At 42.4% G+C, this 25806-nt stretch overlaps 2 protein-coding genes across 11 annotated transcripts in view; both read left to right on the top strand.

The window, feature by feature from the left end:
- The window catches only part of bltp3b (bridge-like lipid transfer protein family member 3B), a 33259-nt gene extending 14248 nt beyond the window's left edge, over positions 1 to 19011 (top strand). For 3 of the 5 annotated variants that reach the window (XM_053237252.1, XM_053237251.1, XM_053237250.1), the window contains exons 10-22: positions 235 to 381; positions 3453 to 3562; positions 4057 to 4198; positions 5610 to 5803; positions 6124 to 7445; positions 11123 to 11268; positions 12463 to 12617; positions 12891 to 13041; positions 13166 to 13210; positions 15941 to 16197; positions 16303 to 16411; positions 16770 to 16930; positions 17471 to 19011. In XM_053237252.1, coding sequence (XP_053093227.1) covers positions 235 to 381; positions 3453 to 3562; positions 4057 to 4198; positions 5610 to 5803; positions 6124 to 7445; positions 11123 to 11268; positions 12463 to 12617; positions 12891 to 13041; positions 13166 to 13210; positions 15941 to 16197; positions 16303 to 16411; positions 16770 to 16930; positions 17471 to 17611 — 3080 coding nt within the window. In that variant the 3' untranslated portion in view covers positions 17612 to 19011. Of the gene's footprint in view, positions 1 to 234; positions 382 to 3255; positions 3349 to 3452; positions 3563 to 4056; positions 4199 to 5609; positions 5804 to 6123; positions 7446 to 11122; positions 11269 to 12462; positions 12618 to 12890; positions 13042 to 13165; positions 13211 to 15940; positions 16198 to 16302; positions 16412 to 16769; positions 16931 to 17470 lie in introns of all 5 variants that reach the window. The other 2 variants (XM_053237253.1, XM_026919236.3) reach the window with 2 other exon arrangements.
- Positions 19012 to 24101: 5090 nt separating this feature from the next.
- Positions 24102 to 25806, top strand: part of anks1b (ankyrin repeat and sterile alpha motif domain containing 1B) — a 195284-nt gene continuing 193579 nt past the window's right edge. For 2 of the 6 annotated variants that reach the window (XM_026919638.3, XM_026919636.3), the window contains exon 1: positions 24116 to 25000. In XM_026919638.3, the coding sequence (XP_026775439.1) occupies positions 24870 to 25000 (131 nt within the window). In that variant the 5' untranslated portion in view covers positions 24116 to 24869. Of the gene's footprint in view, positions 25001 to 25806 lie in introns of all 6 variants that reach the window. The other 4 variants (XM_026919637.3, XM_034307152.2, XM_026919640.3 and 1 more) reach the window with 3 other exon arrangements.

The raw sequence follows: 25806 nt of genomic DNA, 5'->3' as shown, positions 1-25806 counted from the left end.
GCTTTGTGCTGCCTTGTGTTTTTTTTTTTTTTTTGCTGTGTATTACTGCAGAATCACTTAATAATCCACCGTTCAGTTCTAGGTGATTAAATTGTTTAGCAGAATTTTAAAAAGGAAAATGGCAATCATGGAAAAATCGATATCGCACAAGCCTAGTATGAAATATTGTAACTGAGGCTTTGCTGTTAGAGGTTACTCTGATGACGTTTTTCTTTACTGTGTCTCCGTGTGTAGGTGAGACCTGTCAGCACTGGATGCACTACAGTGACGCCACTAAGACCCGTGAGGGCTGGGCTCGTTCTCTGCTAGAGGAATATAGATCTAACATGGAAATGCTCAAAAATGCCATCAGCGGACAATCACAGTGCTCCCCTCAACATGGTGAGATTCCTGTCTCTGATTGGCTGTTGATAAAAATTTAGCCAGCTGCTTTCGGGGTGTGGCTGCTTGTCACTCCTGAGCTAAATTCATGTAGGTCCCTGATCCTTTTTCAACCTTCAGTTCATAATTGCACAAGATTCGGGGGTCTCATTTATCCGAGTGTGCGCAGGACAAGTTCAACTTCTGCTGTTAGAGTCGCCGTGATGCAGAAGGAAATTGACTTTTTTCGCATGTGTGTACACGCAGCTGTATGGATGTTGATAACGTCCTCACATTCTCATACAGTTACATAAAGAAACATCTCAAAACCCTAGACTAGAGGATTGAGCATGCATGGGGATGCTGTTGTTCCATTCTGTTGGTCTCTCCAAATGTAGGACGATTTGCTGGCAGAGATCAACTAAAACTGCACTGGGCAAGCGACAGTGACTGATGAGCCACGCATCACGCTCAGCAAAGAGTTTCCTGTGGTCTTTAAAAACAAAGCTACCTGAGCCAAACCGTCAAGCACGGCATCATTATAATCAATCTTTAGATGCGTATTTTATATGAATTTGGTTTACATTTAATGTGTCACGTGCATCATAATCAGCATTACTCTGTTCTGTAGACATGACTGCCAGTGAGTGAGATGGGAGCGCCTCATAATCAATTTGCTAGTTATTTTATTCATAATCAGTTTACCAGTGACTTTTCTGCCACACAGGGTTTCTGCATACACATGGTTACGAGTAGTTCAAAGTATATGCACATCCTCACAGACAAGAATAACTTTCACATTCTGTGTGTAGAAATGTGCATATACACTGTTTACACACAAAATCATGCCTTCGCACGGTTGATAAATGAGACTCCAGGACACATTTATTAGACGCCCACTAGACTTGCATGGTATTGATGCCTGTGGTTGTTGATGGACGGGATTGTATTGCATACTCAGGCGCGTCACTGTTGGTGTCAGTGTGATGGTTTCTCCAGGGGAGGAACAGCACCCTCTAACATCACACTTTCCTCCTTAGTGCTGAACTCACAGTGACAAAAACAATGGCTTGTTCCTCACCTCGTGGTGAGGCTCTTTTTGAGTAGCTGGTAATAATCCACCAATGAGGATATGTACTCATGTACCAGGTTTCAGGTCATTTAGTAGTATTTCTTGTGGTTAATTCAGTTAAATTAAATTAATTTGTAAAGCACATTGAATAGTAGACATTGTCTCAAAGCAGCTTTGTAGAAATCTTGATCTAGATTTTGAACTTTAATGAGCAAGCCAAACACAGTGCCAGGGAAAACCTCTCTGAGAAGACGTGGAAGAAAGCTTGAGAAAACTTGGAAAACATGACAGTATGAAAATCTCTCATTGTTTTTGCCATTTCTGCTGACGTATGTGGAAATTGAACAGCGTGAGCCATATGAATCATTTCTCATATAAGAATCAAGGGACTGAAAAGGGAATCTTCTTCTGGGTGACACCGGAAAGTGTGATTATAAATCATTACAGTACACAGGTGTAGATCATTAAAGGCAAACAGTACTGAGTGTGTTGAAAGGATGTATATTTTGAGCATTTTGTGAAAAAGTGTACTGGGATGAATCCTTATGATTATGATTATTTATGAGCCCAAAAGGCAGGGCTTAGTACTATCCACTGGGGTTACCGAAGGCCCTTTGTGCACTGAGCCTCAGGTGTAAGGAGGATCTGCTTAAGCTCTTCGTTTGGTTGAGTTTTCTGCTGAGAACCACAGAGCAGAAAGCCAGAGAGTAAAGGCTCAGTCCACGTTTTGGAAAGCTTTGCTCACCATGTTGCATGTTGGCTAAGGCATTAATTACAGTTAGCGACGGGATTATGACCTGGACACATCTACAGTACACTCTGAGACAGACAGACAGACAGACATCCTGCGAGGGAAATTATGTTACAGCAGCATAAAGAATAACAGTAAAATTAAAAGCAAAAAAAAAAAAAAACACTGAATATTAAATAAATATATACACATCAAATAGAGTAATAGTAATAAACAAAAGAAAAAAGGGGCAATAAAAACAGGTGTGCAAAAATGACAGTGAATATTATATACAACATCTGTATGACATAAACAGTATGTACAGATGGTTGTGCAGTAGTGTGTTCACCTGACACGCAGAGATGAGCTGTTGTACAGTGTTGTGGTGAAAGGTAAGAATGATTTCCTGAGCAGTCTATATTCTTTATGTCCATTCTAGTGGTTTGTGTTAAATTAGTGTTTCTGTGGCAATAACATGGATGTGTAAAATCTTTAAGGTTGTTTGTGTTTTTTCACCATATGAAATACTTAACACGTTAATTGTCTTTTTAAACAGAATTAGCACAGGTGCTTGAAGTGCTAAAAAGTGCTTGAATTTAGCTTTTTTCTGTTGCATTATTCTTTCAAAAGTGTTTGAAATGAAATGCGAGTATGCATTCTCATTTTACGTGCACACCTACGCACACCTTTAAATACTCAACAAACTTCAATGACAACACAATCTAGTAGAAGGTGGGCTCAGTCCTGGGGCTCAGACTGGGAGATGGTGGAGATGGTGGTAGAGAGGAGAATGCTGGCCAAGCTCTCGGTCATCAGGACTGAACCCACTCACCCGCTCCATGCTGAAAGCAGTGCTCTGCCTCAGGGCAGAAGGGAGCGCTTTCGCAGGTCCTTCCTCCCGGCAACTATCAGACTGTATAGTTGTTTACGTGCGCAGGTTTCTACACTTTCCTTAGTCCAAGCCTGCGCAATGACATTTCTGCACACTGTTATAACCTGCACATGACTGTACGCCTCAAAATTTCCTCAAAATTTGTAAAAATGTTTGGATGGAAAAGAGTGGCCAGTAGTAATGGGTTGTGTGTCCCCATAGAGGAGCTGAGTGCTGGCGTAGTAGTTAGGCAGCTGGACTCTGGTGCTGAAGCTTGGGATCCATTCCCACGCTGCTGCTGGTGCCTGGAGCCAGGTACCTCTCTGGTGTGCATTTGGGGTGCCACATACACACACAGAGATGTACACAAGGCTGTGTGTGTGAGACATCAGATTTCTTTGTGTGTTTTCTTCTCGCAGGCAAAATCTCTACCAGCACTAGTACTTCTTTCTCCCAATCACCCAGCCCCAGGGCCCAGCTCATGTCTAGCTCCATCGTACTGCGCATGGCTGACTTCAGTATTTACCAGGTGAGTGTAAGCACACACACACACACACACACACACACACACACACACACACACACAGAGAGTGGAGGTGCATGTAGAGCTATACCCACCCATAAAGAAAGAAATATAGTTTGTTACAATATACAGTATATAATAGCGGGGGCCAAATGTCTCAAACGGCTTAAAATCTGGGATTTTTTTAAATTAAAACTATAATAAATAAAGATAGAATAGAATTCTGACTATATATATGTATATATATATATATATATATGTATATATATATATATATATATTATACATTGTGTATATATAGCATAGGCTTTCTTCTTATGTGAGTCAAGAGTAAGAGTAAGAGTGTACAAACTCTGCTTGAAATGTTGTCTATCTTGGCATCTTTGAAGTATCAGTATTGGCCAAGTTGAATATTGCAGAATATCTTATAAGCATTTATCGTTAGATGCCTAGTCCACCAGACACACATTCTGAATCCACCTGGTGTTGATCTATTTCAGGTGTCAACAGCGGACCAGCGGCGCACCTCTCCTAAGGCTATGATATCCTGTAATAAAAAGACCCTGTATCTGCCACAGGAGATGCCTGCTATCCATCTGGAATTCACAGAGTATTACTTCCCTGATGGAAAGGACCACCCCAGTAAGACTACACTCCACCTGCTAGTAGCTGTTTGTGAGGATTAGTCCTAGTAATACCACTGGTATTGATCAATACTGTGGATGCCCCATTAAAATTACACTACCCTTGGTGACGCTAGGACTGCTCCAGTAAGACTTTGTTAGATTATCTTGCACTGATAGCTGCAAATGAAGTAAAATCTCCTGGAGTCAGACTACACTATTGGTAACGGTTACACCAATGCCTGCACCTGTGACCTGCTTAAACACTTTGCAAATAGTTTTAGTTTACATTTTGGTTTTGAATGCAAGCATATCTTAAAAAACTGAGCTGAAAGCTTTTGTATTCATGAAAAAGGACTGTTTGTAAGAGGTGCAGGTATTTGAATTTAACATCGCCTTAACCACAGATTTAACATGTCACTGTGACAGATTTATCAGTTACACTGTGACACAGTGATTAAACAGATGGTCATTCTGGCTACAGCACCCATATGATGAGGCCTGGCCACAGGGAAATCTCAACCTTTATACTGAATCACTGGTGAACTTGATTTGTGCTCAGCTGATTGCTTCACTGATGACAGCAGCAGAAATGAAGCAGAAGTGTTATTAATAAGAAAAAAGAGAGCCAGGGTGCATCTCAGTCAGCTGACTTGTTCAGTAGTCAGGGCACTGATCAGGGAGGCAGCCATTTTAAGGGCTCAAAATCCTTCCAGTGCATTGGAACGTTCACTCCCTAAAAAATCCCACAATGCACCGCACAAACCAGGGAGCATGGATGCTCACTATGTTCCCTTACTGGAAATTTTATTTTCTGAAGCCTCTCAGCGCTAAAAAAAATGGCGGACGAACTCTCAGCCAACTTCATCTACAAATGTAAGTAGCTTATTATCGTTGTTGTAGCTCTCAAATTATTACTTACATTAGTAATTATTAACTATATTTGAAGTTCTATATATAGTTTGTTTGAGTTTAATGACTTTTAAGAGTTTAATAATTTAAATAAATCCATTAACGATCCTGCTTGAAGCACCATGACAGAAACGCATGTGATTAAGCTAACAAATGTATGTGACATATAATATCAGAAAGATATCGGTCCTGCCTGTTGTTAATAAATGCCAGTGGTGATGTTTTACAACGCGAATACGTAGTCATGTCGCCAGAAATTGAGTCATCAGTGTCCCAATGTGTAGTGAGTCAGGGTCCTCACCTGTGCCTGAACTTGTGTACACGATATATTAATTCACGATCTAGGGAGCTGATTGAGACGCACCCCCAGTGTTTGATTGCAGAAAGATCTATCCTTTCCTGTAGGTTAATCAGCCATATGCTTTTCCCCTTGTTGTGTCCAGTTATTATATGCAATATACGAGACTCTTAGAACAGGCAACACCTAATACCTGTGTGTGTGTGTGTGTATTTTGCAGTTCCCTGCCCTAACCTATATGTGCAGCTGAATGCCCTGCAACTAGTCGTGGATGCACAAAGCCTGGTGTGGCTCAACCTGTTTGCTCTGGATTTGCACCACAGCTTGGTCCAGTTCATGGAGCTCTATAAGCTCAATGACTCCCAAAAACCTGATGAGCACATTGACGTCAGAGTAGATGGTCTCATGCTAAAGGTGGAAAAATCTGCTTTTCACAAACCCTACATAGTTTACAATAGTGTGTATTAAATCAGTGCAATTCTCTTAACTCATGTCCCTACTGGTCCTAATACCACATCAGATTTCTACTAAGTCAGGACCACTGAACTTCTGGTATAATCCTGAAGATATTTTGCTTCTTGTGAAACTTTTTGTGATGAATGAGTCCGGTGGTCTTGGCTTTCTACTACAAGATATTTGAAATGAACTGCATGATTGAAAACCTTAAGTAACATTACAACAATATTACTTGTGCATACACTCATCTGCCTGTGTCTGTGTATATATGTGCACAGTTGGTGATTCCTTGTGACCAGAAACAGTTCCAGCCAGACCAGCCTCGCTCCATTTCGGTGCAAACGTCTGAAATGTTGGCCACAAACACACGACACTCGCCTGGCTGTTCCCGCTCTGACCTTGAGGCTCTGTTGCAGGCTTTCCGAGAGCAGGCCTTCTTCACCTCCTCCACGTCCTCCTCATTTCCTGTGCTTCACCCAGTCTTCCAACGTCATGCGCATGAAAGAGACACATGCCTGCATGATGTTTACCGTGGTCTGGCACCTCCTACCCTCAGCACTGATGCCCTCAAGACACCATCAGCCACCGATCTGTGGGCCCTACGCTTCACCCAATTCTGGGTGGACTACGAGGGTCCCCGAAACCACCGGCCCTCACCGTGTGTTGATTCCTTCCCTCTCACCCTCTGGCTGTGCCAGCCTGCCCGCTATGTTCAGCACCAGCAGAGACCTAAGGCAGGTGCAGACACAGGGACACTGGCAACTGATGTCAGTGGTCGGCTGCAGAGGAAAAAGTTGTTGAAGGAATATTACAGCACCGAGACCTTGGCCAACCAACCAACCAATGGCCTGCACAAGCCTTTCTCTCTGGATGGATTGAATGCTGATGACTCTTCCTCTGTCACCTCCTCCTCTTCTTCATCCCCTGGAGATGCAGACGTGCAGGTGCTGGTGCAAGTACAGAAGCTCCTGAGTGCGCAAGCTAGCCATAGCCAGTATGTGTTCCTGCTGAAACTGCAGCAAACACTGAATACACTGCAGCGGACACTGCAACAGGACCTGCAGCAGCATGGCTTGGCACAGAAAGGTACTGGACGGACGTTTGGTGCGTGTGTGGGCCTCCTGGTGAGCAGTGCTGAGGTTGCACTGCTGTTGAAGCCCATACCTACAGCTGATGCAGACAGCAGCCCTCTGGGCTCTGAGCTCTCGCCGTCTGGGAGCAGAGCCACGTTGGAGGTTGGCAGTGAGGCAGGAGACAGCACAGCAGGCACAGCCAAGCTCACCTGCCCTGTGGAACAGATGCTGTGTGTAGACACAGAGATACAGAGCCAGAGTGCTCCACCTCTCCTTCCTTTTGCAGCACCCTCCCGAACTGAGAAGAAAAGTTCCACTGAGGAGAAAAATGCATGGTCAGGCCCAGAGGAGAAAAGAAATGGTGCAGATGGGTTTCAGGAGGGCAAGGAGTTAAAACTAGAGCCCAAAGTGCTGCAGAGTGAGGCTTCACTGGGCAGGACTATGGCGGTGGATGCAATGGGTGAGCCAATCTCTAGGGACTGGAATGACAAGAGCCAGGGAGCCAGACTACCTCAGTCTATGTCCAGGTAATGTGTCATGTCCAGAATCAAATGAGTTAGATATTGATGCTCTGTGTTTCTTGCACTTCTGAGGGTACATTCTTCATAAATGACCATGGGGTCCAAAAGACTGAGTCCACAACCAAAACCGGGGCTGGTCAACAATGCCAACTTGTGAAACTATTATGCATTTTATGTTATTGTTTTCTCAGATTGAGCAGTAGCAAAAATATTGTATAACTGAGTATAGTGTAAGTGTTAGTAACAGCAGTTAGCACTGTGTGTTAAGTACATGTTTAAGTACATTAAGTACAATTCGAATTAAAATGCAGCATGATTTTATAGACAAGCATTTTTTTATAAAGTAAAGAGAATAGTGTATTATGAAATGAAGTGAGCATATAAGGATAGTGAATCACACATGATAAATGACTTGTCTCCATTGTACATTATATGTATGTTTGAATAGGATAGTAATTTATTAATAATAGAAATAAAAATAGTTCTCAGTAGAGGAAATGGAAAAAAAAAGTGACTTGTAAGCTGTTTTGGATAAAGTTGTCTGCCTAATAAATGGAAACTAATATAGTGGACTCTGGCTTTTGAGGAAGATAGATTAACCTGGGAAGTGAAAATTAAAAGAAAGAAGTTATTGCATGAATGCTTAAAGGTCAATTTACATTGTTAATAATGAAAAAGACTTTGTCCCTGGTTAAAAAATTTAAGGAATGTTGTGAGTAATGGCATGGTTGGTGTATACACGTCAGAGCTACACACCCACCGCCTGAGCCGTCCAGGCTACTGCTGAATGTTCAATGAGATCAGAGGGCTGGTGATGTCTGAATAATTCAGTACAAACCTACGACAAAAGCCAGCCAGCCCCAGAAACTTCCTTACCTCTTTTTTGGTCTTGGGTCTCAGGCAGGCCTCAATTTGCTGTCGTCTTATCAATTTGGAGACGCACCTGCCTATTACCCAAGTGGAAACCCAGATACCATAATCACACCCATTGAATTGCCCACTTCTTTGCATTTACTGTGAGTCCTGCCTGTCTCACAGCCCTCAGATGTTTAAAGTTTAACAGATTTTAATGTGGACATAGGCAGCGTGAGGACGGAGCATTCTGTCCATGAGTTGTTGAAACATAGCTGGAGCTCCGAACAAACCAAAAGGAAGAGTGAGAAATTGGTGTAAACCAAACGGAGTAGAAAAAAGGACATTTTTTTCACAGGATATTGGTGTCTAGGGGATCTGTCAATATCTTGGTCAAATAAAAGCGAGCTGTGCCTTACCCGCTCAAGCAGTTTGTCAATGCGTGGCATTTGATAAGCATCATTTTAGACACCGCATGACTTTTCTAAAGTCCACACAGAACCGGACAATTAATCTGCCTTCTGAACTAGGACAGCGATTGTACCCATATTGAGCATAGCCCTGAGCTCCTCCGAAACCACTTTGTCTTTAGGTAAACAATAGGGGTGACTGAGCAACCTCACCCCCCTGGGAGTGGTGTACTATGTGATTAGTGCACCCAGGTGGGGGAGAAAACACATCAGGAAACTCTTATTGCAACTGGGCAATCTCTGCTTTCTGGGACAGTGAGAGGTGATCTCCACAGAGTGGAAGGAGACGCATTTTTCAGCTACACCTCTGCTCCCAGCATCTCTTTTTTGGTTTTGAGAGATTGAGGTGATATATTTCTAATGTATCACCACTGTGCAAGTAATTTACAGCTTGATGTGGGTAATAATATGAGCACTTTGTCTCCCAGTGAAAACTCGTGGGCTCCTCTGTTATACAGCTGGGATTGGCATTCTTGAGCCTGTAGCAAATGCTCCTGTGTTAGTTGACCCAATGTGTGGAGTTTTGCTCTCAGGTCAAGAACATAAGGAATATTATTTTCACTCTGTAAGGGTTCCTCCTCCCAATTTTCTCAGACAATGTCTAAGACAGGGATGTCCAATCGTATCCGGAAAGGGCTGGTGAGGGTGCAGGTTTTCATTCCAGCCAAGCAGAAGCCATGCCTGAGTCTACTGAAAGCCAAGATCATCTGATTAAACATCTGAACAACTGAATCAGGTGTGACTCCTGCCTGATTGGAATGAAAACCTGCACCCACACTGGCCCTTTGTGGATAAGATTGGACACCCCTGGTCTAAGGCATTGTATAGCAATCCAAATGAGGAGAACCCCATGGAGCCTTGCAGGACCTCTCGGACTGCAAATAATAGGGGTTTGAGCCACTTATCCCAATTACAAGCGTCATCATGCAAAAACTTACCATCTGTTTGTGGATGGTAAACACTTAGTTTAACAATTGGTAAACAGTTTAGTTCCTAATAATTCGTACAGTCCATGAAGTCTACATGACTTGAGTGTAGTGCTTTGGTCAGTCAGAATCTCTTTTGGGAGTGTGACACAGGAGATCACATTGAAGAGCGCCTCCGCAACACTGCATGCTGAGATGTTGTGAAGAGGCACTGCTTCTGGGTATTATGTTGTTGAATCCACTAGAACTAACACAAAGAGAAGCCCTTGTGCACTCTTTTCTAATGTCCCGACAATGTCCATACCAATTCTTTTGAAGGGGACCTCAGTTACTGGAAGAGGACTTTTGGGGTGGTCAGAGGATTCAGCAGCTGACATTTGCAGCATGCTGCATACCATCTGCATACATCGCTGTGAATGCCTAGCCAATAGTGTCAATACGCTAGGATAGTGTCAATACACTTCTGCCAATAGCCCTGCACATCATCCACTCTAGTGACTAGACACTGATCCTGGAAATGCCCAGACTCCCCAGCAGTGTCAGCATGCCTGCCCGGGCCTTAGCCCTGCACCCGCGGATCCCTGAGCATCCAGAGGGAGATGAGAGGGAGAGGGTGGCAGAGAGGGGAAGGAAGGGCCACCTGCCCCACATGCACTGCCATGTGGTCCTCTGTCAGCTGTGTTGCCTTGACTGTGGCAGTGATAGCTGTAGCAGTTTTCAGAGTACTTGTCTGTCTTCAACCTGCTCTGCCACCAAAGTCTCAAAGTGGCCGATGATGGCCTGCTGATGAACCTGGTGTAAGTTGGCGAGGGACTTGATGTTCTCAGCTAGGGGTGAGGTCTCAATAACCAATTGCAGATTCTCAGAGACTTCAGCCCTGCTGTGACATTCTATATAATTAAGGAGAATGAAGACTCTGGAGGCAGGCATGAGAGAGAGAGAGAGAGAGAGCAGTGTTACGTTTTCTTTTAGTCTTTTTTCTTTTGTCCGGGCTTTTCAGACTGGCAACAGACTCCACTGAATTAATACAACGTGAACAGGTGTACGCTCATTCATGAAATTACCCACTGTTTCTCCATTTGTAGGCATGCTCTATGTGTGTGTAGGATGTTTTCACATCCAGTGACTACTTGTGTTGTGATCATGCTCTTTGATTAGTATCTGCTTTTGTACATCAGTGTTTAGGGCAGAGTCACGTGCACAACTGATAAGGATGCTGATTTGTTTTTGCATACTCAGTGTATTGTATTGTTATACTTGTAATTTCACACCGACCCCAGTGATACTGAAACAAAATAACCCTAAACCTTACTGTAACCAAATACTAAAGTAAATTAATTATTAAAGAAATAATTGTATGAGTGCATTTACAGTATGTGTGGGCATTTAGGCATTACACTTACACACTCGGTGTTTCTGTCTGTGTGTGTTACAGTGGGCGCCTGATGAGGGATCGATCGCAGTCGACTTTCTCTGTGACCTATAAGAACATGAAGAAGAGTCCTTCACTGCAGTCTCTGGACAACATCTCCATAGACAGCTCCTTACTGGAGGACTATGATTCGTACAGCTTGGAGAGAGGTATCACTCAGAATCCTGAATACTTGGGAACTTTGGCGAAAACTCAGCCAGATGGTGGATTTTCAAGTGATTGTGCAGTACTGAGCAGTTTAAAAAAATCACCTTTTTAATGCAATCCTTTGAGAGCACCACTCTCAAAAAGAAAGTGTTGTAAAGTGTTAGATTTTACACTTCGTTGTAGGCCTGTTTAATTTTTTTGGGTCAAATGTTTTGTCCTTTTTTCCCTTTTGGCCAAAACCAGAAGAGCCATTTTGACCATTTTCTTATTTCACAGTAATAAACTCGAACCATTCTCCATTTACCGTGACAGAAAGCAAGGAGGCCCACACGAGCATCTCCAAACAAATTGAGTACATGAGATTGGGGAAGGAAGTGGCGCTTTGAGGAAGTGTTTGTTAATATTGGAGAGTTCAAAATACCTGCGTGTTCGGATCATTCCACATGCACATATCAGTCTGCCATTTTATTGGGGGGAAAAAACTGCTCTTCTGGTGTATTTTTGAGTTGTAAATTTTTGAGTGGTGTTTTTGTGGAGCTCCTGTGCAAAATATGTAACGGTTTGCAGGTCTGGTAATATAAAGGACAAGGGATAAACATGGCTGGATATCATGGCAATGTAATATCATGTAGGGACACGCACAAGCCTAGCTGTAAGTCATATTCTGGTGTCATGTTGCTTCACATGCACGAATTGTGTAACTTAATAGGTATTACATGTAATTATTATCAATAATATTTACTTCAGTCACGGCGCTTTCCTGGCGTCAACCTGTGGCATACATATTTCCTCGCCTTCTGTTTGTACTGCACAGATTCTGGCTCATGGTCTCTACTGTGTAAACTAAATCTACTGCTCAAACACAAGCAAGGTGGTGAGTTTTCTTCATAAAGACTTAACGGGTTTTTCTGTAGGCCACAGAATCCAGCCTGATGGCCACTAGGTGGCAGGATTGCATCATGAGCTAAAAGCGTGTCGTTCACTGTGAAAAGGAAAAAAATGACATAACTCCTACCATCAGTTAATACCACACATTTAGTACATGTTGTGTGTGTGCGGTGGTGTACTTGTGAACCTTTAAACCTCTGAAGTTCGAACTGTGAACAGACTCATGAAATCTTTTGTTTGGCAGTTACGTGCCAGGTGTCAGTGTGACATACCATTGAATTGTTAAAGTTGTATGTGTTTGTTTGTAGACGATGTGTCTATCTCTGGGTTTAAAGTCACTCTGAGTGATCCGAGCGCTGCTGAGCGGGCCACCGAGGTGGTGGTGCAGGATGGAGAAAATGCGCAGTCACCCGAAGCAGTCAGCGCCACCTCACAGAGCACTGACGAGCACGCCAAAGATCTGGTACTGCCATCTCTCACTCCGCTTTGTACACTCTATCTGTGTTTTTGCTCCACCCCCTAATCTTCTGCTGACACTTACCTCTCTCTCTCGTGCGCTCTCTCTCCCACTCTTTCTCTTACAATTTTACGTTTTACTGTTTTCCCGTCATGTATATTATTATAATACTTGTGTATGTGTGTGTGTATGTATGTATGTATGTATGTATGTATGTGTGTGTGTGTGTGTGTGTGTGTGTGTGTGTGTGTGTGTGTGTGTGTACACGCACCACTGCAGGTGTCAGTGCTGGTCCTGAAGGTGCACTCAGTGTGTGCCTCTCTAACCGTGAGAGGTGATAACACTACTCTAGCTCTGGAGGTGGGGCAGGTCCGCACCAATCAGCTCGGCAACGTCAGTCTACGCCAGTATCTTAGCAACCACAGTCTTGGTAAGACCACATCAATAGGTCTTCTGTCTCTGTGTGTGTGTGTGTGTGTGTGTGTGTGTGTGTGTTCAAATCCTGATCATTCATCTCATTGAAAATACATACATGTTACTGTGCATCCCTTTAGGTTTTGTCTGTTCCACACCACTAGTTACTGCTCAGAGCAGTGAAGGTATGATGGTGTGTGTGTGTGTGTGTGTGTGTGTGTGTGTTGGATTTGATATTTGACACTGTCTCTCATTTGTGTGTGCTGAAATACTTGAGTCTGTCTGAATTTGGGTGTCATAACAAGCTTGTTTTCACATAAACTCATTGCTACTGAACCTTGGATTGACTGAGCAGATCTAAATAATCTCTCCGGAAAGTATTCAGTCTCCTTCACTTGTATTATAGATTTAATTTAAAACATGCACACACACATGCGCACACACGCAGACACACATATCAGAAACGATACACAGTCCAACAACGTCGCAGTATCCAACAGGGCAAATCCAAAGAAATGCCAGACTCAGGCAAGGGTCAAAACACAGCAAGGCAGACACACACATGGCTCAGAACATACAGGATGGAGAACATCGTCAAGGCTTCACAATGACACAGTGAGTCTGCATGTAAACAGGGATCGGATGCAACAATAGATGAAGTGTCCTAGAATTTGGGGGATGGGGTCCTCTGGTGGCGTGGTAATGAATTGTGCAGATGTGCCAGAGACAATTATACTTCAGGTCTCTGTCCGGGACACAGCTGTGGACGAGGACAGCAGTGTTTGATGGCCTGTATCTTCTGCTGCTGAATTGCCCTTTTTCAGGGACGAACATGTGCTGCATCAAGCTGGGAACCAAGGAGGTTGGTAACCAAGGACACAATGGAAGGGACTGACACCAGTGGGTGAGCGAGTCAGGGAGTTTAGGGAACATTCAGCTCACTGGGGGTGACCAGTCCATTCATGCTGATTGCTGCTACAGTAAGACCTTGAGAATCTTCCAAATTCTTGATTGAGACGTTCGTCCTGGCCATTAGACTGGGGCTCGTAACCTGACGACAGACTGATACTAATGTTTAGTTGTTGAGAGAATGTGGACCCCTCTATATCACACAATGTTTTTGGGAAGGCCATAGTATCGTACGACCTTGCCGAAAATGATTTCTGCAGTTTCCATGGCAGTAGAGCGCTTAGGTGGAGAGATTAGATGAAGGGATTAGTGAAACAATCAATAATGACAAGAATAATTGTGTTAACTCTAAAGACAGGAAGTGGTCTGTTTCTCTCTGTGTCCACGGTCTGTCTTTTTGATTGAGTGGAAAATGACACACTGGTAGCGTTATGCACTAAAGTAGCATTAATGTATTACCACTTTAGGGAATGAGATTTTTCTTGCTAATAGCGGTAATACCAGTAATCTGAAGAAAAAAAACCTATTGTCCACTGTGTGCCTCACAACGCCATGTGCCTGTCCAATTATTATTTTACCTCAGAAAGCTGCCAGTGTATCAACACATCTGATTTCATGCTACCTTGCCTATACACTGTGTGTGTGTGTGTGTGTGTTTATAGGTTCCTGAAGAAGAATGAATTTATCCCCAACCTTAGGAATTAGCCTGCTAGCACAGAAGAATTTTGTGCTCAGTTTGTTGAATGCTGTGTTGATGATAAATGGAAAGAGAGAAAATGAAGAAGGGTGAATTCAGATATATTGGATAACAAATAAATTAAAACTTAACAACTATTTAAGTTCAATCTTGTGTTACAGAGCTCTTGCAGTGGAACTGCTTGATAGAAATAACATGATTTCATTTCAGGGATGTGGTCATTATCAAACAGGAAGCTGACTGCAAAAATCTTGAGGCAGAAAAAATGACATGCTTTGGCTAGTTTTATCATAAGGGCATAAAATTGTCAATGAATATGTTCCTTGTATTTATGATGCATATATACATAATGTACTTCTGTAAAAAAAAAAAAAATAAAATAAGCATAAAGTTAGTTCAAATCACACACTTAGGGCTATATATTCCATTATATATATACAAAATTTGGGAAACAGATGTATTAAAAAAAGATAATAATTTTAATAAATATTATCACCTAGGCCTAATCGTGAGTACAGTAATATTTCTGTTAGCCCTTCTTTTTCCTAAACTCATTTCAGGGCCTTGGTTAATGGTGTTAATTGATATAGACAAGTAATTGATATAGATAGTATGTACTGTATGTTAAAAAAAAATCTATATCCTTAAGTTTATGGCCATTAAAAGATTCACAAAATTGCTGATGTGGCCCGGGCAGAATTTGACTTCATCTGCTCATTTTAGACATTTTAGAAAAGAATCTAGAAAATGTTGAAGATTTCTAAACCCCTGTTGTTGTTGTTGCTTTAAGAAATGAATTGTGGAATGTTACTTAGAACAACATCGTAGTATGTAGTTAGAATGTGCTGATAATATTTTCATGTCCTGTTTTTGAACATACTACACATAGATACACATAGATAACGTAAAAGTAAAGACATAAACCAGTGACAGTATGTTTCTCAAATTCCCTAACATGAACATAGTTTTCAGTCAAATAAGCTATGCTTCTTTACAGTGTGAAATAAACATTTTTCCTTCATGTGTAGGTAGTGAACGCGTCGAGTTTCAGAAATGTATCGTGTTGTAGATAAGGTAGAAATTCAAAAACTGTCTGGGTATATCTGAATGCACTCTGTATAAAGACAGGATTTTATTTCCAGTAGATGATTGACATTCACTGATTCACTTGTCGTTGTCTGTCTGCTCCCCCATGCTGTAATACTTGAATTGAAGGACTTGCACTCTTGATTATTAATGACAGGCTGTTGCTGGTTTAAATTGTGTGTGTGTGTGTGTGTGTGTGTGTGTGTGTGTGTGTGTGTGTCAGGCTCAGCCTCAGACCAGGAGCCCTGCAGTAAGCAGCTGGATCCAGAGGTCCGACTCCGGCTGGTGAATGGGCCGGAAGCAGCTGCTCACTCTCCTCTGGCTGAGCACAACGGCTTCCTGCAGTGCCAGCTGCAGGCCTTCAGCACTGACTTCCTCATGACATCTCTGCGAAATCTTGCCACCTTCCTAGAGGATGATTCCACCTCTCAAGTGCTCCCAATGGAGATCACGATCCAAGATTCTCACATTAACCTGAAGGTATGTGAACTGTAATGAAACACTTGAGAACCTGGTTTTATCAGAACAGCTTGAGATACACCATACCTCTGATGATCATGGATCATGTGTTCCTGTGTGATGTAGGACGATGGTCCCCGGGACAGCCCTTCAGAGTCAGAACCCACTCCCATGTCCCTGCACATCCACAATCTTCTGGTGCTGCGCAGAGACGATGGCTCCTTCCACATTGGAGGTTACATTTATTCATTTGGCTGACAGTTTTATCCAAAGTAACTTACAATTGAGCTGAGCAGAAGAGGGTTAAGGGCCTTGCTCAAATGCCCAACAGTGACAGCTCAGCAGTACTGGGATTTGAACTTACAATCCTCCAATCAGTAGTCCATAGCCCTGCCCTGGAACTTACAATCCTCCAATCAGTAGTCCATAGCCCTGCCCTGGAACTTACAATCCTCCAATCAGTAGTCCATAGCCCTGCCCTTTATTCCATGTATGTGCATGCTGCCCTTTTTTATCCTTTTAAAGAAGTCCCTCTATTCCGTTTGTAAATGATGTTGACCTGTGCCCTGCCCTCTCTCTCTCTCACTGTACAGTCGAGCATGCTGCACAGGTAGAGCCTCAGGAGATGGAGTGTGTTCCTGACAGCCAACATATTTCTGCCCCTGAAGTGTGTGGTGCTGTGGCCAGGGAGCCGAAAGCCACACAGACCGAACCTCTGTCACCCACAGGCCCCTTCCCCTCTGTCAGAGAAAAGGTACTCAGCAAGAAATCCAGCTGTTTGTTTAAATGTGATCACTGTGCTAAATCCTACCACAGTACAGAATCTGTAACTTGTTAAAACAGGAAAACAAGATCCAGCCAAAACGTCTTTGTTGTATAATGCACTCACTGTAGATAGTCACCTTTTTTATTCCCTGCACTACTGTATCTGAAAATGAAGCATTTTTTGTTGGCAGTATATAAAAAGCTCTGGTTGTTGTTATGGTCTCTTTGATTTCTGAGCCAAATTGAACCAAGACGTTCCTATGACGGATCAGACCTCAGCCAGCGGTTTGACTAAAACACAACCAGAAGATTTCCTCGCTGTTAATCACAGCCTGAATCCATGGAGTGAAAACCTTGGAACATTTAGGAATCCTTTATTTATCAGTGATGGTGTGGATTATTGTGAATGTTAAAAACTTGACCTTTAACTTCATTTTATTAACCTAAAACAAAGTGCAATATCCATCTAAAGTTTGGAGGCAAACCTTGTAAACGCACATTGTGTACGCGGTGTGTATTCTGTGCACAGATGCTGGTGGAGGAGAATGAGTGTTTGAAACTGGAACTTTCCAAAACCAAGATGGCACTTGCTGAGGCCCAGATGGAGAAAGACTCTCTGTTGCACCGTATGAAGAACATCAAACTCAACACTGGGGGCAGCACCAGCTAGGCTAGAGCCGCACAGAAACATCCAGTGAAGATACTCTCTTAAAAGGCTGTCTCTCTTCTCCCTTCCCCTCGTCTTTCCCTTCATCTTCTCTGTTTTTATGATGGACTGCCCATATTTTTTCTCTTTTTCAGACTATGGGGATTGTGGGGAATGTGTTTGCCTACATGAGTGTTTGTGTGTGTGTGTGTGTGCGCACATTCTGTTCTCTGAGGACTTGTCTTATATAGTTGAATTGACTCTGAATGTCATATTTTGAAAAGAATGTCTTAAAATAAAAGACAATTTGCACAACACTGAGCTATATATAACAAAATGTACATATTAATAGCTATTTAGCTATTAACAGATAGTGTTTGTGTGTACAGTATGGAAAAACACAGAAGAATGTTTTGTAAAGAGTTTGAATGGCCCAGTTTTTGTGTAATTATGCGTGTAAAAGGGTGAGGTTTTTTTTTTTATATTGTTTTAATATCTAAGAAAAAAAAACTTTTCTTAATTGCTTCATTCCACATGCACTACAATAACTTCCATAACACGAGATTGCACATAGCTGTTGAATTTTTGCGTGTACGTAGCGTTATGTGTTTAGAAGGCGGCACTTTCCTGACTGTAGTAGTTGTTAGCCAGTGTGTTTCTACAATCATAGAAGATCTCTCTGGTATATGAGCGTGTGTGTGCACTACCATTCATTGTGTTGTAGGACATATATTCATACGATTAGTTTTTTATGAACTGAAGTGCTGCACAGTGTTTGCAGTTGCGGTGCTGCTTGAGCCTGTGTAATTCTCTCTGGAGATTTCCACAATAAGACCGTTGTGTTATAATGGGCTAATATTTCTAGTGTTTCGCTATACACACCCTTGCTTCAGGGTTTTTTTTAAATGCAGAACAACATTTTTCAATGTTTGCCTGTGGTAACTCACAGCTCAACGGTGTGACTCACGCTGAAACCAAATTTAGTTTAATTAAATCTATTGCTTAAGAGGTTTGTTTGTTTTGTGTATTTATGCTAAGAGGGCATAAGTCCTATGTCTGTATGTGCAGTAATTTGTGTATTAATGCTTATTAGTTTAGACCAAAGCTGTTCTTGTTCTCTGCCATGACTTGTGCCCACAACCTGTCCTCAATCTGAACAAAATCAGCCCTACAACTGAGAACTCCATACATAGAAAACGTACTGATGAAAACATGTACAATAATTTATTATGGAAAAGCTGCTGGAACATCTGAAATAAAATAATAACATTGAATCTTTCTAGAATGTGGTTAAATGTGGTTCAGAAATATATATGCCTTTTCTTCTGTTATTTTAAGGATTAAGGATGCAATAAGTAAAATGTAAACAATTTTTTGCCAGATTTTGGATTTTTTAATGCTAAATAAACAGTTTGTAGTGATGATATTAGGCTCTAGTGTCTACTTTTTTTCTTTGAACCCATTTCAGTTTGGTGCTATCAGGTTGGCTTCTAATGTTATATGTACAAACAGTGTACAAAATGATGGCAACAGCTGCATGACAAAGGAAGTAAATAAATAAGCAATCAAAAAATCAGAGTTACATTAAAATTGAATATCATCTTTAAAGCTGCAGTATGTGTTAGCTATCAAAGAGGCCTGACCAGTGTGGCAGTTAATAGATTACCCAAGAGAGTCCAAATCGAAGGTGTAATGTTACACCAAAGGGAAAATCGTGTGATGGCAAGAAGATCAGACATGTCAAAGATGCACTGAATGTAGGAAAAAAGGACAAGTGGTCATGGATTAACTTACAAGGATTAAGTCAATAGGACACCAAAAAGCTATGAGCTACACAAAAAAATGACCACAGCTGAAACTTATGGTCAGATGAGCTATTTAAAAATCACTAATAAGTAACTTCAACACACAAACATACACAAACGCTGGTGTCCTAAGTGAAGTAAAAAAAAAACTAATATGGTTTAATAAGCTAACTTTCACCAATACTGAATGTTTGGCTCTAACCAACGACTGCCTTTAGTCCTTCATATCTGCTTCCACACTCTTAATTATTATGGTTCTGTAATGGTACAGGAAAACAAACACCTTCCATACCAGAGGTGATAATATCTCCACAGAACGGTGAGGGGAAAAATTATTCAAACACTTTTATTTTTGTTGTTTAATATACATAAAGAATATAAATATAATATAAAGAATCTGAGGCTATCATGGGCACACACTCACCCAAACTGGACAGCTGAAGACTAGAAAAGTCTAGTTTTTTTTTTCCTAATCTTCAGCTGTCTAGTTTCAGTGAGTTTCCTGTTCTTGGCTGGCAGGAGTGAAACCTGTTGTAGTCTTCTGCTGTTGTAGCCCATACATCTCAAGGTTCGATGTACTGCGCATGGTGAGATGCTTTTCTGCTCACCACAGTAAAGAGTAAAGAGTGATTATTTGAAAACTCTAAAGACTGTTGTGTGTGAAATACCCAGGAGATCAGCAGTTTCTAAAATACTCAAACCAGCCCATCTGGTACCAGCATCCATGCCACGATTAAAGTCACAGTGATCACAATCTTTGATGTGAACATTACCTGAAGCTCTTGACCTGTATCTGCAAGATTTTATGCACTGTGCTGCTGCCACATGATTGACTGATTAGATAACTGCATGAATGTGCAGGTGTACAGGTGTTCCTAATAAAGTGGATGGTGTGTGTAGTGGAGCCATAATGTTATATACTCCTAGGGTAAAGATATTCAAGTTCAGTTTTTCACAACTCCACAAATTTCATTTTACCACACATTTCTTTTGGCAAGTCAATTAGGGCATCTAATTATGTATTTTTAATAATTAGATAATTAATTGGGTATTTTAATAACTGAAATACCACTTAGGTCATTTTAATAATCAGGAGTTAATTGGGAATATCCCCGTGACTATATTTATGAACCTACCTTTAGAGCCAGTGCCTTTTTGCCCTTGATACCATGGGAGAATCCAAGCAACTCAGCCAAGACTTCAGAAAAATGTTGTGGACCTCCACAAGTCTGGTTCTTCCTTAGGAGCACTGCTGCTACACCGTTACAAACAACTGTATGCAAATATAAAAATCTTGGAACCTCACAGACATAGCATCATTAAGGAAAGAGGCACAAATTAACTCCCAGGAACTGGTGAAGGAGTTGGAGGCATCAGGTACCAAAGTATGAACCTCTACCATTAAGAGAGTCCTACATCACCATGGTCTTAAAGGCTGTCATGCAAGGAAGAAGCTCTTACTCAAAGACTGGTATAGAAAAACCCAGACTGAAGTTTGCAGGAGATCACCAGCGTTTTGGAGGAGTGCTCTCTGGTCAGATGGAACAGAAATTGAGGCCATAATGATCAGCGCTATGTATGGAGGAAAAAGGATGAGGCTTTTAATCTGAAGAACATCATCCCAACTGTGAAGCATGGGGGTGGCAGCATCATGTTATGGGGGTGTTTTGCTAGAAAAGGGACTGATGGACTTTAGAGAATAGATGACATCATGAGGAAGGAAGATTATCTAGAAATACTGAAGCAACACTTCAAGACATCAGCCAGAAAGTTAAAACTTGGTCACAACTGGGTTTTCCAGCAGGACAATGATCCTAAACAAACCTGCATTGCTGTAATAAAACAGCTTAAAGACAGCAAAGTGAAAGTGTTGGATGGCCATCACAAAGCCCTGACCTGAATCCCAGAGAAAATCTGTGGACTGAAGTGAAAAAGCGAGTCTGAGCGAGGAGACGCACAAACCTGACTGAGTTACACCAGTTCTGTCAGGAGGAAGGGGCAAAAAATCAGATATTGTGAGAAGCTTGTGGAAGAATAAAACACGAGTTTAATTCAAGTTCAAGTCATTAAAAGGCAACAACAAATACTAACAAAGTGTTTGTAAACTTCTGACCCATTGAAACGCTGATATAGTAAATAAAAGTTTAAATAAATCTGTATCTTATCTATTATTTTGAAATAATATGCAATATGCCTTTTATGGAGAAAAAAAAGCAGATACCCTAACTGACATGGAATATCATAGTAACCACCTAGCAACACCCTAGCAAACACCTGGAATACCATAGCAACCATCTAGCAAGAGCCTTGCAATCACCGGGAATACCATTTTGTAACATTTTCATGGGTTGCAATTTTTGACATAGAACCACAAAATTCAGGAGAGATGTAGATCCCATAGAGGAATTTGTGCTTGAGTTTTTGGGAAAGATCGGAATTGCGGTTTCAGTGCTCCAAAGTTCTTCTTCCGCACAGGGAATACAGCAGAGCGTGTCACTGGTCTTATATCAGCTGCATTGTTCTGCCTACTAACACCTTCGTCTTCCAGGAATATGAAAGATTGTTGTTAGTGTGTTTATTTGTAGCTGAGATTCCATAGCAACCAACTAGCTATGACCTAGCAACTGCCCTGGGATTGCATAGCAACCACCTAGCAAACCTGTAACAAACACATGGAATGGACATATCAATCACCTAGCAACATCTGGAATACCATAGCAACTATCTAGCAACACCCTAACAACCATCTGGAATACCATAGCAACCACCTCGCAACACCCTAGCAACCTCCTAGAATACAATAGCAACCACCTCGCAACACCCTAGCACCCAAATGGAATACTATAGCAATTATCTAGCAACACCGTAGCAACCACCTTGAATATAATAGCAACCACTTAACAAAACCCTAGCAACCACCAGGGATGACACAGCAACCACCTGGATTATCTTAGCAGCTACTTAGCAATCAGCTAGCACCATCCTAGCAACCACATAAAATATCAACCACATATTTTAAAAGTTTTTTTAAAAAAACACTTTTTAACATGTTTAACACTCTAACATTATCATCTTTTATAGGTTCTATCAAGCCAACAACAAAGTTCATCCATTCAGCTTCAGCCTTCTCGCTTCTTCTGACCGCAGACGTCTCAGCGGCTTTGCAGCAACGTGCTAATGCTGTTCCCTTGTGGGGTACGAATACTTTTTCACCTTTCAGTTTGGTTTCGTAGACACATTCACTTTTTCTTTATGTTTACGAGTACAAAGTCCAAACACATTATGTGTAAATGTGACACGGATTCAAAAATGTTTTTTGAGGATAAAGTCAAACACATTCCTTAGGCTTCCGATCTAACTATCGCTGCACCTCGGGACGTTCTGAGCCACTGATAAACAGGTCAGAGATCGTCCTCCATATCACATACTGAATATTCATAAATTCCATAAATCTAATAGGCCTCTATTCCATTTACAGACAGATCTATATAGATATGGATATACTTTATTGATGATGATGATGACGATGAGATGATGATGATTATGTTGATTATTATGATTATGATGATGATGAAGACGATGATGATGGTGATGATGATAATTATGATGATGATGATGATGATTATGATTATGATGATGATGAAGACGATGATGATGATGATGACGATCATAAAGATGATGATGATAATTATGATGATGATGATGATGATGACGATCATGATGATGATGATGATGATGATGATAATTATGATGATGATGATGATTATGATGATGATGATGATGATGACGATCATAAAGATGATGATGATAATTATGATTATGATGATGATGAAGACGATGATGATGATGATGACGATTATAAAGATGATGATAATTATGATGATGATGATGATGACGATGATGATGATGATGATGATGATAATTATGATGATGATGATGTTGGCATCAGTCGTGTACATTGCAGCTTTATGAGATCTTGTGTTATTTTGTCTGCTGTTTTCCAGATCAGGTCTGTAACAGTGTCCTCTGTGGGTTGGCAGAAACATGGCAACATTCACCTCATTACTGTTCTTACAAAAGATTTGACTTGTTTTCCAGTTGCAAAATTTTATGAGCCACAAACTTCTCTGCAGCAGGTATATGTAAAGGTCACTGGGTTCTCCATGCAGAGAATCTCTCCTTCTCTCTTGTCCTGAGACAATGACTGCTGTTGGTTCTCTCTGGACGAAAACTGCTCTATTTATTACCAGTTAAGGCAAATGAATGCTGCTCTGTACGCAGCTCTGGTGTTGTTTACTCCCACAACAAAATACCAGATAGTTCGTAAACAAGCTTTTGTTCTCATGTGCATGTGCAAGACAAAGACAGAGGATGGGGAGTGGGGTTTAGAAAAGATCTGGCACACAAGATCAGGTTCTCACTCCCTCCTGGCAAAGACTGGAGCTCAGCGATTCTGCCCAACACCCGGTGGGCCTACAGCTGCCTCCCTCTCCCTCTCTCTCTCTCCTTCTCTCTCTCTCTCTCTCTCTCTCTCTCCTTCTCTCTCTCTCTCTCTCCTTCTCTCTCTCTCTCTCTCCATTTCATCTCCCTGTGGAAGAGACCGGCCCTCAGCCATACAGGAAGTGATGCTGCGAGCTCATAACAGTGAGCTGGAAGCAGAGCCAAGACAAATTCACACTGCTCTGTGTGTGTGTGTGTGTGTGTGTGCGCGGGCACGCGCGTGTTCGCCTTTTTTCTCGCGGTATTTCATCAGTTTAACCCTTCCACCGCTCCGTGTGCGTAAAATGCGCAACCCCATTGTTCCCTCTCCTACATGTGAAGGTAAGCGGCTGGGAAGTTTGACAGGCGAGGCGAGGCAGGTGACACCATGAGTCCAAGCAACGCCACATTACTGTAACGCTGCGGACACACAGACGAGCAAAAAGCAGGCTTCAGTCAAAGCCCCTGAAGCTTCCACGCCCAAGCAGCGCTCTCTCTCTCTCTCTCTCTCTCTCTCTCACACACACACACACACACGCGCGCGCACTATCGCAAACCCTGAGATGCGAGGTGCTCATACAACGGGACAGAGAGCGCGTGCCTCTGAGCGTGTGTGTGTGTGTGTGTGCGCGCGCGCGCGTGTGTATTGGCGTGAGTCCGTGATCGACAAAAGAATCCGCTGCTGCTGTTGGTCCCGGAGGTCCGGATAGCAGCACATCACAGGCAGCCGGGCCGTCCGGAAGGAGCTCTCCTCTCTTACACAGCGGATTCACGATTCACTGTAACAGCGCGCGAGCATGGACTAACCGGAGCACGGCGTCGCGCGAGCGTCCTTCCCTCTGTGTCTTCGCTCTGAACAGGATCGAGAGGATGATGATAATTATGATTATGATGACGGTCTCGTGCGAGTGAAATCGGACCCTAGCCGTCGCTCTTCAACTCGGACCCCCTCTCCCCCTCTCCCCGGCCCCGGTGTGACTGTGACAGCTCGGCTCGGGATGGGGAAGGAGCAGGAGCTGCTGGAGGCGGCGCGCACCGGGAACGTACTGCTGGTGGAGAAACTACTGAGCGGGAAGCGAGGACTGCTGGGCTCCGGCTCCGGCTCCATCGCGCTGCCCGGCTTACTCAGGTACAGCAACAAAGCGTGCAAGTTTGTCGCTCTTTCCCTCTGCATGTGTCTGGGAAAGGATTCCGGTCTAAAGCTGGCGCTCGTGCCCCGTATGGCCATATTAGGTATATGAATGAAGGAACGACCGACTGCAGTTGCTCGTGCTTATGCGATGTGTTGCATTACACACACACACACACACACACAGCATCATAACACAGCCAGTGAGTGATCTGTCTGTTACATGTAATAAATTCATTATACACAGTTTAGGGCTGAGGAGAGCTGAGAGAAAAGATCATTAACTTTTTGGCCCGAGTCTGAAAAGCTTACCCTCCTTAAGAGGCCAGGACAGCAAGGCTTTATTCTCTCTCTCTCTCTCTCTCTCTCTCTCTCTCTCTCTCCCACTCTCTCTCTCTCTGTGTGTGTGAGAGAGTAAAAGAGAGAGAAAAAACTTGGCACACTGGTATAAACACAAACCTTGCTCTATTTCGCAATTTCACAGTAGTAATATTGGTGATAAACAAAATCATAAACAAACGAATCAATGAATTAATTAATGGCACCTGGAGATCGTATGAATGGGCAACTTCCAAAAACTTAAAATACTGCCATCTGGTTCCCAGTAGCGTCTGTAGTGGGCCAACTGGGAGAGTAAAGAAACCCGACAACATCAACATCAACAACAACAGCAAAACCCTCGTGTATTGAAACTTTTATCAGTTGCTGTCCTTGACAAGCAGAAACTTGTTTCTTCCCCATCGTTTTGTGTGGATTAGCTTCTGAGAGACAGAGAGAGAGAGAGAGAGAGAGAGGGAGGGAGAGCG

Source organism: Pangasianodon hypophthalmus, chromosome 9, assembly GCF_027358585.1.
Source record: "Pangasianodon hypophthalmus isolate fPanHyp1 chromosome 9, fPanHyp1.pri, whole genome shotgun sequence".
Lineage (NCBI taxonomy): Eukaryota > Metazoa > Chordata > Actinopteri > Siluriformes > Pangasiidae > Pangasianodon > Pangasianodon hypophthalmus.
The sequence above is the reverse complement of the archived record's forward strand: the minus strand, read 5'-3'. Positions and strand labels throughout refer to the sequence as shown.